General features: G+C 35.7%; 1 protein-coding gene across 3 annotated transcripts in view; it reads right to left on the minus strand.

Moving 5' to 3' along the window:
- Positions 1-14,093, minus strand: part of ELP2 (elongator acetyltransferase complex subunit 2) — a 37,915-nt gene that overhangs the window by 18,704 nt on the left and 5,118 nt on the right. The window contains exons 3-12 of one of the 3 annotated variants that reach the window (XM_019740818.2): positions 13,908-13,978; positions 9,908-10,064; positions 9,462-9,539; positions 7,962-8,026; positions 7,070-7,136; positions 6,468-6,608; positions 5,263-5,358; positions 4,075-4,175; positions 3,746-3,877; positions 928-1,077 (exon numbers count right to left, since the gene is read on the minus strand). In XM_019740818.2, the coding sequence (XP_019596377.2) occupies positions 928-1,077; positions 3,746-3,877; positions 4,075-4,175; positions 5,263-5,358; positions 6,468-6,608; positions 7,070-7,136; positions 7,962-8,026; positions 9,462-9,539; positions 9,908-10,064; positions 13,908-13,978 (1,058 nt within the window). Of the gene's footprint in view, positions 1-927; positions 1,078-3,745; positions 3,878-4,074; positions 4,176-5,262; positions 5,359-6,467; positions 6,609-7,069; positions 7,137-7,961; positions 8,027-9,461; positions 9,540-9,907; positions 10,065-10,709; positions 10,820-13,907; positions 13,979-14,093 lie in introns of those variants that run through there. The other 2 variants (XM_074340124.1, XM_074340123.1) reach the window with 2 other exon arrangements.

Genomic DNA, 14,093 nt, shown 5'->3' on the forward strand with positions numbered 1-14,093 from the left:
ATGGCTGGATGATACAGTAGATGCATATTTAAATTTTTAAGAAACTGCCAAACTATTTACCAAAGTGGCAGTACATTTAACCATCCCACCAGCAATGTATTGGAGTTCCAGCTGCCTACTCCCTCACAAACACTTAGTCTAGTCAGTCTTTTCATTTTAATCCTTCTAATAGGTATGTAAGGGTATCTCATTGTAGTCTTAATTTGCTCTTACCTGATAACTAATGATTTTGAGAATCTTTTCCTGTTCTTATTTTCCATCCATATGTCTTCTTTGAAGAAATATCTGTTCAAATCTTTTGCCCATTTTTTTTTGTTGGATTGTTTGTTTCCCTATTACTGAGTTCTGAAAAGTTTTATGTATATTCTGAATATAAATCTTTTATTAGATCTGTGCTTTGTAAATATTTTCTCCCAGTCTGTGACTTGTCTTACTTTCCTGATATGTATTTCAAAGAACAAAAATTTTACATTTTTGTTAAGCCCAATTTATTGGGGTTTTTTTAATGGATCATGAATCAACAACTAGTCTTATCAGTAACAAATCGCCAAGAGCCACAGAATATCCTAAAATTACAAGGTATAACAGAATTTGTATGTGGAACTGAAGTAAATATATTTTGACAACAACTAACATTTGAATTGTAAAGAGTATGTGTATGTTTAAGTTTTTAAGAAAATACCACTTTTCTAGAGTGGTTACATCGTTCTGCGTGTCCACCAGGAATGTATGAAAGTTCCAGTTGCTCTGCATCCTTATTACCACCTGTTATTGTCAGTATTTTTTACTTTAGCCATTCTAGAGGTTGTGTATTGGCATCTCACCATGGTTTTAATTTGCATTTCCCTAATGGCTATTGATGTGGCCCCACTTTTCATGTGCTCATGGATGCTTTTTAAAGTGGGTGGGTCAACTAGGACATTTCACCTGTACTTGGTCTTTTTCCTTCCATGGAGCAAAAAGTCGAGTTGTCTGGTCAGTCCCAACAGTAATGATAAATTCTCCTTCTGGATCCCACATTAGGTCTTGGACACCATCAAAATGTCCTGAAATGACAATCTCTGGAGTCCACTCTATCTACAATGAAAAGTGTACATGATACATCAAAATAAAGACCACCACCACTCAAAATAAAATTTGAAAATGCCTTCAGCCCTCAGGTCTGATAACGGGCAAGACTGAAGCCCCTGAGCAAGGTGAAAAGCTAAGTAAACAAGATGGGATCTTAAAATAATAGGATCTGTTTTCCAGTCAGCATATTAGAACTTAAACATTCAAACATGTCCTTTAAAACAGTAACTTTGGGAAATTTCCCTCCATTCATCATTTATTAAATGTCTCCTAGAAGCCAAATAGTATTTAACCTTTTTGTACCTAAATTAACCCTTCTGTCAAAGAATTACCTAGTCCATAGGGTCGTTATGATGAAAAGTTTATATTTGTAAAGCACACAGAATGATGCTGGAATATATTAGGTATTATGTGAGTATTTACTTGTTAAACTAAGTTACAAAGAAAGAGTATATGTAAAATGCATTAGCAGATTCTGAGTGTGGGCCTAACGGCCTTATTAAGAGGAGTTGCAGTGTAGAGGAAAGAGGCTGAGTCAAACCCAGATGGCCCACCTACTGAGGGAGCCTTTTCAGCAACCATGGAAACAGACAGTGACAGTGAAATACAGGAAATGTCATAGGCCTGGTCCACAAAGCATCTTTTTGAACAACCTCAAACAGTGGTAAAACTTGTCTTTAGAGGAAAATTAAATTGATGTAAATGGCTAAAAGGTCATTCAAAGCCAAGTCTGATGAATAGGACCAGTGATTAAGCTAAGCTATATTATTTTCTGGTCAAAAAAATAAAAAGGCTGTGACTAAGAAATGCTATTAATTTCCTCTGTAACATAAAAACTAATTCTAAATTAAGCACTAATGGGAGTTTCCAAAATGTTCTGAACAATAGGTAGCACTTTTGGACTATCAGTACAGTTTCCACTGTGACAGTCCTAAAGGGCAGTGTTTGTTTTAAAAAATCAGTCTTGACAACAACAAATGTATCTCTGGTTTGGGATCTTGACAGTGGAGGAGGCTATGCTCATATGAGGGCAGGGATATTTTCTGCTCAACTTTTCTGTGAACCTAAAATTGCTCTAAAAAAAAAGTTTATTAAAAAAAACTCCCTCAATATTAGATAAGTAGCTATTATAAATTTGAAATCAAATTATAAGCACAAGTACAGTGAAATGAAATCCTGTCTTCTGGTTTGAGTTTCTCCTTACTCATCTGATGAGTTTTTCTATGAAAGCTCTCTCAAATACCATGTTTCCCCGAAAATAAGACCTAGCCAGACAATCAGCTCTAATGCGTCTTTTGGAGGAAAAATTAATTTATGTTATGTATGTTATGTTATGTTATACCCGGTCTTATATTACAGTAAAATAAGACTGGGTCTTATATTAATTTTTGCTCCAAAAGACGCATTAGAACTGATTGTCCTACCAGGTCTTATTTTCGGGGAAATACGGTACTACCTAAAATATAGCTCAAAGGAGCTCCGAGTTAAGAACGAAAATATTTATTTAAAAGTGTCAGAGCTAATGGCTTCCTGGTTCATTTAATAGTGGAAACAATCTTGAAGGTCACTCCAAATGGAAGACACAAGGGAAAGAGTGAATCACTCTATGTATTGAGAAGTCAAATCATCACAGGTAACACAACTGCTACCAAGCCCACAAACTAAAGGTTATGCAAATCCATGAATTTGACTTTATAAAGAAAGCCATCAGATGTACATTCAGAATCTGTGGACTCATATTCACTGAATGTTCTTATTTCTTTCATTTATTTATTTAAAATATACTTGCCTCGTATTCGGTATATGCCAGTCCCTATTTTTTCATACTGTACAAATATTGACCCACTTAATCATCATATAAACCCTACGAGTAGGTGTTATTACTAACTACATTTTACAGATGAGGAACCTGAGACAGAGGTTAGGAAATGTCCGCAAGGACACATAGCTAGGAAGTGCTGGGACAGAATCTGAGCCCAGGCTGTCTCGCTCCAAGGCCTATGTTCTTAGCCACTGTGTTCCTGCTAGGTCGTTTCTCCATTCAGAAGCAAATTAGAAAGTAAGAGATGGAAGATACTGAGCATGATTAGAGGAAGATTACCTCTCTTTGAGAAGAGACTAAATCTTACAAGAAATACCTCGAAGAGCCCAATATTTAGAGGGCCATGTAGAATTAAACGAGAGCATCAATATATTCCATCACAAAATTACAGGTGCTCAGAATGCCCTTTTGTCAGTCACTCATTCAATAGTTATCTATGGAATACTTTGTCATCCTACAAGAAAATATTAAACCATGTTACCTTTTTTAAGACCGAGAAGTTACACATTTTAGGAAAAACTCCCATCAAAAATTTATATAGCGTAAACAGAGAGCTTAAACTTTATATAGCTTAAAGTTCACTTATGTAGAAAACTTATTATGTGTAAATTTCAATGCCTCAACAATGCTGAACAAATGAATACGTCTATTCTTAGAAAAGCATGAGTTTCTTATCTAATAAAATACAGCATATATTTACAAAAAGAAGTGATGTCATTAGAGGCATTTGAACTTAAACGCCTCTACTATGTTTCATTAGTGTTATATGTAAAACAACACTGTTAACCTAGGTTTCATTTTGGATTCACTGTATTTTATCAGAGACGCTACATTTAAAAGTGCTTTTCTTACTGGGTTAGCTGCATTCTGTTTCCAAAGGTGCAATGCTCCATGGAAAGCATGAGCGATGATCATGGAGCCGTCTTCATTGAACTGGCAATCGTAAAATCCCAGAGTATTTCCACCTACTTCACCTACTCGAACCTATGCAATAACAGACAGAAAACAATTCATAATCAACAGTCCACATTTCTCACAAGAAAAACCACTGAGTCCAGAGATTATGTTCTCACTTACTTAACATATACGAAGAATAAACATTTGCAGCTCTAGGAATAGACAGTTGAGATTTAACAGCTTTTAAACCCAATTTTCTGTTCCTTAAACATCCACATTTTTACCTGTTCTAACCAAACTCCTGACTCTTCATCTGGAGCCCAGAGAATCATAGTTTTATCCATTGAGGCAGATAACAATCTCATTGGCTGCTGTAGAACACCATCTAAAAAAAATAAAAACTAATGCCTTTAGGCGATCAACAGGTATCATGTTTGGAGATAACCAGAATAACATGGGTACCGCAAATATGTTCACTACAGCCTGCAACAGCAAAATTTTAAAAACAACACAAATGTATACCATTAGAAGAACAGATAAACAAGTTGTTGTACATTTAGACAATGGAATAAACTTCAATAAAAATAAACAAACTAGGGCTACATGCATCAACGTGTACACAATTCCAAATGTTTAGCACGTTAAGTTAAAAAGGCAAGTTGTAAGAGGATAAATACATATTGATATCAAGTTTCAATAGTTATAAAACAATATTGTTTATGGCTACATAAATGTGTAGTTAAAATATAAAAACATGCATGGGAATGACAGCGCACCGAATTCAGTATTGTAGTTGCCTCTAGGGAAGGGTGGAGGGGAAAGGGTTCAGGAAAGAATATGCAGAGGTCCTCAGTATCTTTCATGGATAATTTATTTTTTTTAACTGCAGCAAATATGGCATAATAAAGCTGAATGGGAAGTTACCTGAGCATTAATCACTGCTATTCTCTACGCTTGTCTTGAGAAAGAGGCTGGAGGAAGAATAAGAGGCTGTGCTTTACTCAGTTCTACACCCCAGCACCAGCTTGAGCATACACACAACTGTCACTCCATACATGGAAGTTAAGGACAAAGGAAAGAGAGGGAAAGAATCTTATTTTTTCATAAATGATGTGTCTCAGTATTACCAACTACGTAGTACCAAGGGTAAAGGATCCAGTGAAGTTGGATTGAAAATCAATCTCTCAAATCCCATAAATAGGTGAATACTTTTAAGAGAAAAAATTAATAGGGGTATGGTGGTTTCGGCATCATGGCAGGAATCATACCTTTCCCACTCAGGACAACAATTTTCAATGGAATTGAGTGTCAGCAGAACAGGGCTACAGTAGTACACTTTGCCAACCTGCAAATGTCTTAGTTGAGACTTCCAGTCACACTAAAAAAAAATCCTCCACTTCATCTGGCCAGCTTAAAAGTCTGTATGTGAGATTTAACGGAAATGAGGAATGTGTGTATGTTTTTCTTCCTACCTTTGTAAAATGAAGGCTGCCAATGAACTGCATTTACCCAGTTTTCATGACCGGCCAGGACAGTCTCCAGAGTAACCGCAAATGCGATTTTAGTACCTATAACAAAAGCAAAGAAGCATCTTTTCTCAAAGATTTTCTAAAAAGAACATTTTTCATAACCAACTCTGTTGTACAATTATGTCTGGAAAAAAATCAGCACATGATTTAGTCAACAAAAAAGAACATGCATTCTAAATTTCATTAACTTCACTTACTGTTCAAAATTACAGGAGAAAAAACTTCTAAAGATACATAATTTTTCTCTACCTGTTCATAAATAAATATTAAAGAGTATGTTCTATTTTAAATTTTCTGGGACAGCTGCTATGGCTAATAAAAAGCAGTAATGAACATGCCAGCCTCCTGGCTATGCTCACTCATTACCACAGTATAATAACCTAAAATACCATTCCATTAAGAAAAAATAAGATAAATGCAGAAATAAAAGAAGTCAAATCAGGATTGTAATCTTTCAAACAAAATAAAAATAAATAAATAAATCACAAAAATATGTCAAATTTGGGAATAACTACTCATAATATGCTGGTTATAGTATTTCTTGATTCCCCTCATAAAATTATGTTACCAAAATCTCAACTTTCATGGGCTTTATAACCAAGAAGAGTAATAACAAAGAAGAAAATTCAAGGGTGAACAATGCTCACTGACAACTAACTTTATAATTTAGATACACATGCCAAAATACCTCCTTTAAATACATTTCAACAGTATCTACCATGCAGGTGTATTGTTCTGATGCCAGACAGCAAGAAAACCAGAATTACACGTAGGGAGTTAGCTTGTCCTATAGAATATTTTCCAACAAAGGTATGGATAAGTCACATTATTACTTTGATCTTCCTATGCTAAAAGTGCAAATTTAGTAACATTTTACAAATTAATTTATTGAAAAAACATTAAAAATTATTTTCAACACTTTTTTTTTTAAATCTTACTAATGTGGTTTAGAAGAAAAATAAGTTTCATATATGAAAGATGATGCGTCATCACATAAAAATAAAAAAAGGAAAAATGCACAGTATCAAGTTTCACATAGGGCTCTGTTACTTCTGAAAAACTAACCGTCATGTATGTGGTGAAACAGATAAATCAATTGGCTAGGAGACCTAAATATTACTACAGCAAATATTTTCATTATTACTCACTTTCATTTTCTACAGTAAACGTATTTTCCTTCAGTCTTATAGTATCATCATCCTGAGTTCCTAACGATGTCGATTTTATATACAGCCTCCATACTCGTATCAGGCAATCTTGAGAACAGCTTGCTAGGAAAAGATCTCTACCTAATTAAAAAAAGTTTATTATGTTAAAAACATTACATTCTTAAATTTAAGTATAAGACTTTTTTCTCTACAACATGCACATTTCTATTCCTGAAAAATTTAGACTTTCATTCAACCTATGTTCATTTTTAATAATATTGACATATATACATACAATGATAATGAATGGTTATAACATGTGGTATTTTTATGCAGTCTACTAAGTTCTACAAAGAACTTCTCAAGAATGTCTGCATTTGGAATAGTCAGCTTGTGTCCTCTTTTAAAAGATCAATTTGTTTCATCCTCTATGACCCCAATTAATAGCAAATAGAAGGGATACGTATCCTCTTTTCTAATTGGGACAACAGAAAAAATTCACATACAAAGAAAATTTAAATTTAAAACCTAGGAGGCTGCTTTCTTGAAAGATACACATACTTGCCCCCATCACATGTACCTCAGCAAAATTTCATACTGACCAAAGGCTGCCCATTCCACGCCTCTTATCCAATCCTCATGTCCACAGAGGAAAAGCACTTTCTGAAACTAGTGAGATAAAAGTCATTGGGTTTGGTGTAAGAATTTAATATTTTCAGGTATATCGAATTTAATATTTTAATGTATACCATTAATTTCATTTGGTCTCAGCCAGTCCTACATACACACACACACACACACACACACACTGGGAACACTATTTGATTAGACATAAGATAAAGGTCTCATCTGGGAATAAAAAGATCTCATAATCATCTAAACCATCTAACTGAGCAATGATGAGTAGATAAGATCTGTAAACCTCCAATAATCTAAATGTTTACAAGGTAAAATGATATATATTGTAACATAATATGGATAAAAGTTGGGTAGTTGGACATTCACAACCATTTTAAACTGTCTTACAGAATGGAAAGAAACAAGTATCTCCATAATTAAATAAATGAGCCTAGAATTAACCAATTCTTTCTAGAAATTCCCTCCCCTAGTTTAACCACTCAAAGAATAGGTAAAGCTCAGAAGGACAAATAAACACTACCAAGGAGTATTGCACTGTAGGTATGTGAGACTTCATTTAAAATTTTTAAGAAAAAACACTACTGCAGCATCTTCCTTCTCTCCTTCCCCCACCTAATAATCTGTTTCCCCCTAACAACTCCAGACCTGGTGGTAAATGTAACAGTTGCTTAGTGTTCGGAGTGAGAAACCATCTAACAGAGGATCTTTAAAAAAAAAAAAAAAAAATTCTCCTGTTGGAGTATTTTGGTTTCGATGAGAACATTCCTAAAATTCTCTAACCTGGAAATAGCCTTTATTTCGATATGTAATTAAGCAGGACCTAATTCCAGTCTCTTCATAAACATCATTAATTACCTGATCATTTTGTTGAACAAATAAGTGAATTTTGCAGTCATCATCGCCACATGCTAATACTGGTACTGAGGGGGGAAAAAGAGGCTTCGCTGTAAGTACTCCATCATTTGATTATCACCTATGCTGGATTCTAAGCTCTAGGTAAAGAATTCTGACTTCTATTTCCCACACCACTGAACAGACAAATTGAAAGTACTTGATAGATGTCTACAGGAATAAAATGAACACTCTAAATTAACCGAGAGTCCTTTCCTCCATTATGTGTCATTTACGATAGAAGGAGCAGGGACAGAGAAGCTCCAGAGCAGGCTGGGAGCATTTTCACTGTCAGATGGAAGACTAATATGAAAAGCTGTTAGCCCAAGTGAATAATAAAATGGATGAACTACCATGAGCCTAGCATCCCGGCTACTGTACAAAGACATAAAAGTATGTTACTCTGAGGACCTTACATTTTGTGTGAGAATAGTAAAACAAAATTCACGAAGCAATTAGAGAACACAATAAAAGAGCATGTAATTAAATATGTGGCTAAAAAGTTATGAAAGGTGCATCTGTAAAATTGGTTTTCTTTAATAAGACAAAAAACTAATTCCCATTATCAAGGGATGGTCCTAATGACTGTGGAGCAAGATAAAACAGCAATTTTTTTTCTTAGGAAACACCTTGGGACCAAGTATATTTTTCAAAGATTTTCTCACTTTAAATCAACGAAAAACAAAACCAAAAAACTCCAGTCACTTGGCCTCAGTGTATGTGGGAAGACATTAAATTCCATGTTATGAAACCAGAATGTGAGTTCCTCCTCCGAGGGTGCCCTCGCACATAATGGAAGCATCACATGAAATCATGGAGTCGCAGCTCTTGCCACAGAAAGCAAGAGGCTGATGCCTTCCAGGCCCCACCTCTCTCTACCAGGCCTGTCCTCCAGGTTACTGAGGCGGCCAAGAGACAGACTAGCTCACTCTGGCTATCAATAGTCTTTGTGGAGGATAATCAAAGAGAGGTATAGATGGGTTTCAGGGCAAAACGAAAATCTTTCTCTTGGGAGCCTATATTACGTCGTCTTAGGCAAAAATGTCATCATACAGGATGTGAAAGGACTGTCATCTTGAGAGAAATGCTCACATGGTCCATCTTCAGTACTTTTCCAACTTATCCTAGACCTTCACCTTCTAAAGCGTTATGTAGTTTTCCCAATTTAGATCTACTGGGAACAATCTTTGATAAATAACAGTATCGATCCTGAGTACATACTAAGTCATTTAAATTTCCAACAGCTAGCAAAATTCCTAAAGAGCTTCCCTTAACCTTATGTTCTATACTCAGATCATATGAATATTGAAAACAAAAGTATATTAGCTAGGTCTCAAATTGTTTCATGAAAAAATTTAGACACAAAGTTGAGACCCAATGTTTCTTTTAGGTTCTGGTCATAATGGAGATACAAAAATACTCGTCTATTGCTCTTTCAATATGCTCTTTTAGCAGGATACTCACCATCAGTATTAGGCAAAAAGGATAAGCAGAGAGCCAGAGTGAATCCGTTTCCAAAGTTCAAGGTCTGAAGGCATGTTACTAAGAAATAATAAAAAACACCATGAACAACTAATTCCGAGCTTATCCACCATCACAGCCCTAGTTGTCAGCAGGGAGATGAGAGAAGTCAATCCTGAGTCACCACTGACCATGTGAATTTAAATGGTCAATGTTTAACAAGGTTACAGAGAACAAAATGATTTATATGAAAAGGCTTAGAAGGAATTTACATTAACAAACAGCTTAGTATTTTGAAAAAGTACAAAAAACACAAACACTTAGATTAGAATCATAACATTTTTTAAGCTGCGAGAAAGACTAAAAAAATGATATGCATGCACTTCTGGTTGTCATTTGTTTGACAATTACTATTTCATTGGTTTGGATTATAATGCCTCTAAACCTACCTTCTGAACCCTTTTTAGACCAAACTCGAACAGTGGAATCCGAAGCTGCAGAAACTATCAGTGTATGTAAGGCAACATCCGATGCCCTCCTCTGGTATGCAGCATGCACTGCATAAACAGGTCCTTCATGGCCGTGGAGATGAATCGCTTTTAAAAGCTGAATCAGAAAAAAATGACAAAAACATTATGATAAAAAAAGAAATTATCGGTTTCACCTTTATTTAACTGGAATCATAGGATTAATGGTACTATTAAAATGCATGATCTAGAGATAGGTCCTTTCAGTTGAACAGAAAATAAACTTTCAAGAAGTCAGTCTGGCCATATTAATGACATAAAATGTGCATACCCCTTTACAAAGCAATCTCACATCCCAGAATCTACTCGGAGGCGCTAACAGCGATAGTGTCATGTTTCCCCGAAAATAAGACCAGGTCTTATATTAATTTTTGCTCCAAAAGACACATTAGGGCATATTCTCAGGGGATGTCCTATTTTCTCACATACAACAATCTACATTTATTCAAATACACTCATGTCATCTTCTTCTGGAACATCATCATAATGCACTAAATACTTCCGTCTGACTGACGATCTTAACTGGGGCTTATTTTCAGGATAGGTCTTATTTTCGGGGAAGCACAGTATAACAAATAAAAGACAAATGGAGAAGAATATTCATTACATACTCTTCATAACAGTGAAAAATTGCAATCAGCATAAATGTATTAATAATTAAATTATTGTAGACATATACTATAGCCAATAAAAAGGATAATACAGATAAATGTATGCTTATTACCATGGGAAGATGTCCATGACATTGACATTTTTTAAGAATACAGGCCAGCTTTGTGGAATGTTCCTTTTTGGATTAGTCTGATGCCTTGTCATGAACAGATTCGGGATATACATTTTGACATCATTACTACTGAAGTGCATCACACGAGGAAGCACACGTCGGTTTGTCCCAATTTTGGTGAAGTTAACTTTGGTATTTTCGTAAAGGTAGCGTCTGCCAGATTTTTTCACTGTGAAGTTAAATTTTTTGGGGGTGATAATATGTGAGATTGTACTTTGGGACGGAGGAAATATTCTATTCGCCATCAAACTTCTACCAAGTACTTTTAGCATCCACTCATAAAACTTGCCTAAATCAAGTACAGCTGCAAAATGGAAAAATGGCAAACAGAACTGGGAACCCATTTACCACGTCTACCTGCTTGCCATGCAAGACTCTTCCCGGTGGCATCATTTCTGCTATTTTAAGTGTATTTCTTAGAGTTCCAAGTCTGTGAGATCCCACCACTTTCTTTGAGAAGTATCTTCTATAAATTGTCTGCTGAAATAGATGTATCCCTTAATCGTCTGCTCAGTTGTTTTCCCAATTACTTAGGCAGAACCCTGCCACTCAAGAAGGTAATAATTAATAGTTATGTACAAGGGTCTATACACTAAGTTCCTTTCATCACTAACTTTTGGCTTCTTTGAAAAAACATTTTAAATAACTCAGGTACAGTATAAACTCTTTTAGATGTAATTATATACATATAACTAGAGATCTGGAACAATGTTTATCATGTTAGCTCTGTTGAGATTTTACATATAGTTATTTTTCCCTTCTTTATACTTTTCTGTATTTAAACCTTTTTTACGTGAGTCTTAAAAAATTAAAACTATTTAATACTCACTTCACATCTTTAAACAGGGTTGTATTCCAACAATCAAAGAATTTTAAAAACTCCAACAAAAGAAATCTCTCCAGCTCACCAGCTTTTTTGAAAAACATTGCTCACTATTCAAAGACTCGAACCTCCCATTATACCAACTTAGAATTACTTCCTTTTATCAGATGTCAAGGTGTGCTGAGCACCTGTGTGCATGGAAGTGCAGACAAAAAGGAATCTTTAAGCCCCCAAGGTTGTAATGCGCGGCCCTTCCCTAAACCCCTTGTTCCCTCGTCCCTCTTGATGCCTTTCATCCTCCTCCTCGCCTCCTCCCTGTCCGGCCTCACATTCTTGCCTCCTCCCTGTCCGGCCTCACATTCTCGCCTTTGGCCCCTTCCTGTCTAAATGTGCTCTCTGCCATAAGATACTTGCTTAGCCTGCAACCCTCTCTACCGACAGGAGAAGCTTGGGGCAGCACTGAGGAAAGAATTTTGCCAAATTTCACCTCAACGGCTCAAAAATGAGTGCCAGTTATCACTCTCTCTGGATTCCTTTGCCAAGATCAGTCCAAACAGTAGCGGAGTTTGTCACACTCCCGTTTGCCTTCATTCAAATCTAGATGGCTCCACAATCCCCACTTCACACCTGCCCTCTCTTTCTGAAGACAAGTCTGAGTATCTGGTCAGCAATTCAAATGACATGTTTACAACCTAAATTCACATCTTCCCTCCCACTCGCCTATTTTCCTTTGTAGAAGTACGTTTCTCCTGGAGCCTGACACAGAATCTCACTGTTTCTGATTACTCACTCCGCTAACCACTCCTTTGATAACTATCTAGTCAACGCCAAAATCATTTTTCCTTCAAAAATACATTTCATATCCCTCCCTCCATATATTTTCCTATTCTAATTTGGCACACTGCTGCCAAATTAATCTTCTTTTGATATTCATACTCCTCTGCTTAGAAATCATCAATGACTTCCAAATGCCTGCTAGTAAAGAACAAGGTTACTAGATTATGGGGGGATCATTTCATAAGTTAAATGTCTAACTACTATGCTGTACACCTGAAACTAGTAAATACTGAATGTCAACTGTAAATTTTTTAAAAATTTAAATAATAACAACCTCAAAATTAAAAGCTTTTTTAAAAAAAGAATAAATTCTTCAAGTGTTCAAATTCCCATAGGATAGTCTCCTATTCTGCTTCTCTAGTATTACTGCCCACAATGTATGATAATTTTGGAAACATTTCCAAAACTGTGTACCTCAGAGTTACATACGGCTGCTAAGAGATTTGAAAGGGGGCGGGGAACAAGTTCAGTCTTGAAATAAGTTTGGGAAATGCTAGTTAAACAAAGATATGCAGGTTCGTCCCTGTCAGAACTTTTCAGAGCCCTCACCACACTCATGCTCAATGGAAATCTCTGAGAGGTGTAGGATATGAAGTGTTTCCCAAACTGATTGCCCAGATTCCTTTTTTTACAGAACTTCTTGAGAAATGAATGGTGCTCTGAACTTTAGAAAGCCTTGCTCTAAAGACCTGTTAGATTCTGGTTAAAAGTGGATACTCCTGAGCAGGTGGTTTTCTCATTTGAGCTTATATTCATGCCATTCTTCTTACCAGGAATCCTCACCCCTTTAATTTCTCCCAAGGAAATCATACCCCACTTGAAGAACCAACACAAAGGCCACCTCTGAAATATTTTCTGAACTCACTGCACCGTGGTTGTGATACAGCAAGTTAGAGCACCTACTCAGGAGCCACCCTTGTACTTTAGTTATTCAAGTAGATTTTGTCTTCAAAACTATGTACATGATTCATGAATAAGATTTTTTTATCATCTATATCTTCTGCATGGCAGATATTCAAACATCTAACATATTAACTGTTCACTTTTAATCTTTGCTTACAACTAGGAACAACCTAAATTTCCATCAACAGAGGTCCATCCATATCCAGCATTGCACACTATAACATCACTCAGAACTTTGTAAATCTATATTCATGACAACAGCTATCCTACGAACACAGAAGTATTAATTTTTGCTATCACTGAAAACAGATCAAACAGCCCATGTAAGAGCTGTTTGAAAATTATTCCAAAATGATGGGATATTCACAGAAATGATTGACAGCATATGAATATGAGAATAAATATTAGAGGGAAGGGTACAGGGCCTGTGAAGTCAGAAGATATGGAATCTGGGTTACTGAGAGCAAGAATGAGTCAACTTCATAAAGGGAGAACACAGTAAAAATGAGGAAAAAAACTGAAAACAAAAGTAGATATAACAGTCATTTCTTATAACTATAAAGATGTCTACCCACCTGGTTATTCTCTATTTCCCAGTGGATCACTTGATTATCAGATCCTCCAGAAACTAATTCAGTAGAAGGAACTGAAAAAATTATATCTCAGTAAATATTTTTTTACCAGCTATTTTGAAAATTTTCAAAGCTATAGAAAAGATGTAAGAAAATGTATATACCCTTTACCTAGATTCATCATCAACA

Source organism: Rhinolophus sinicus, linkage group LG09, assembly GCF_036562045.2.
Source record: "Rhinolophus sinicus isolate RSC01 linkage group LG09, ASM3656204v1, whole genome shotgun sequence".
NCBI classification, from domain to species: Eukaryota; Metazoa; Chordata; class Mammalia; order Chiroptera; family Rhinolophidae; genus Rhinolophus; species Rhinolophus sinicus.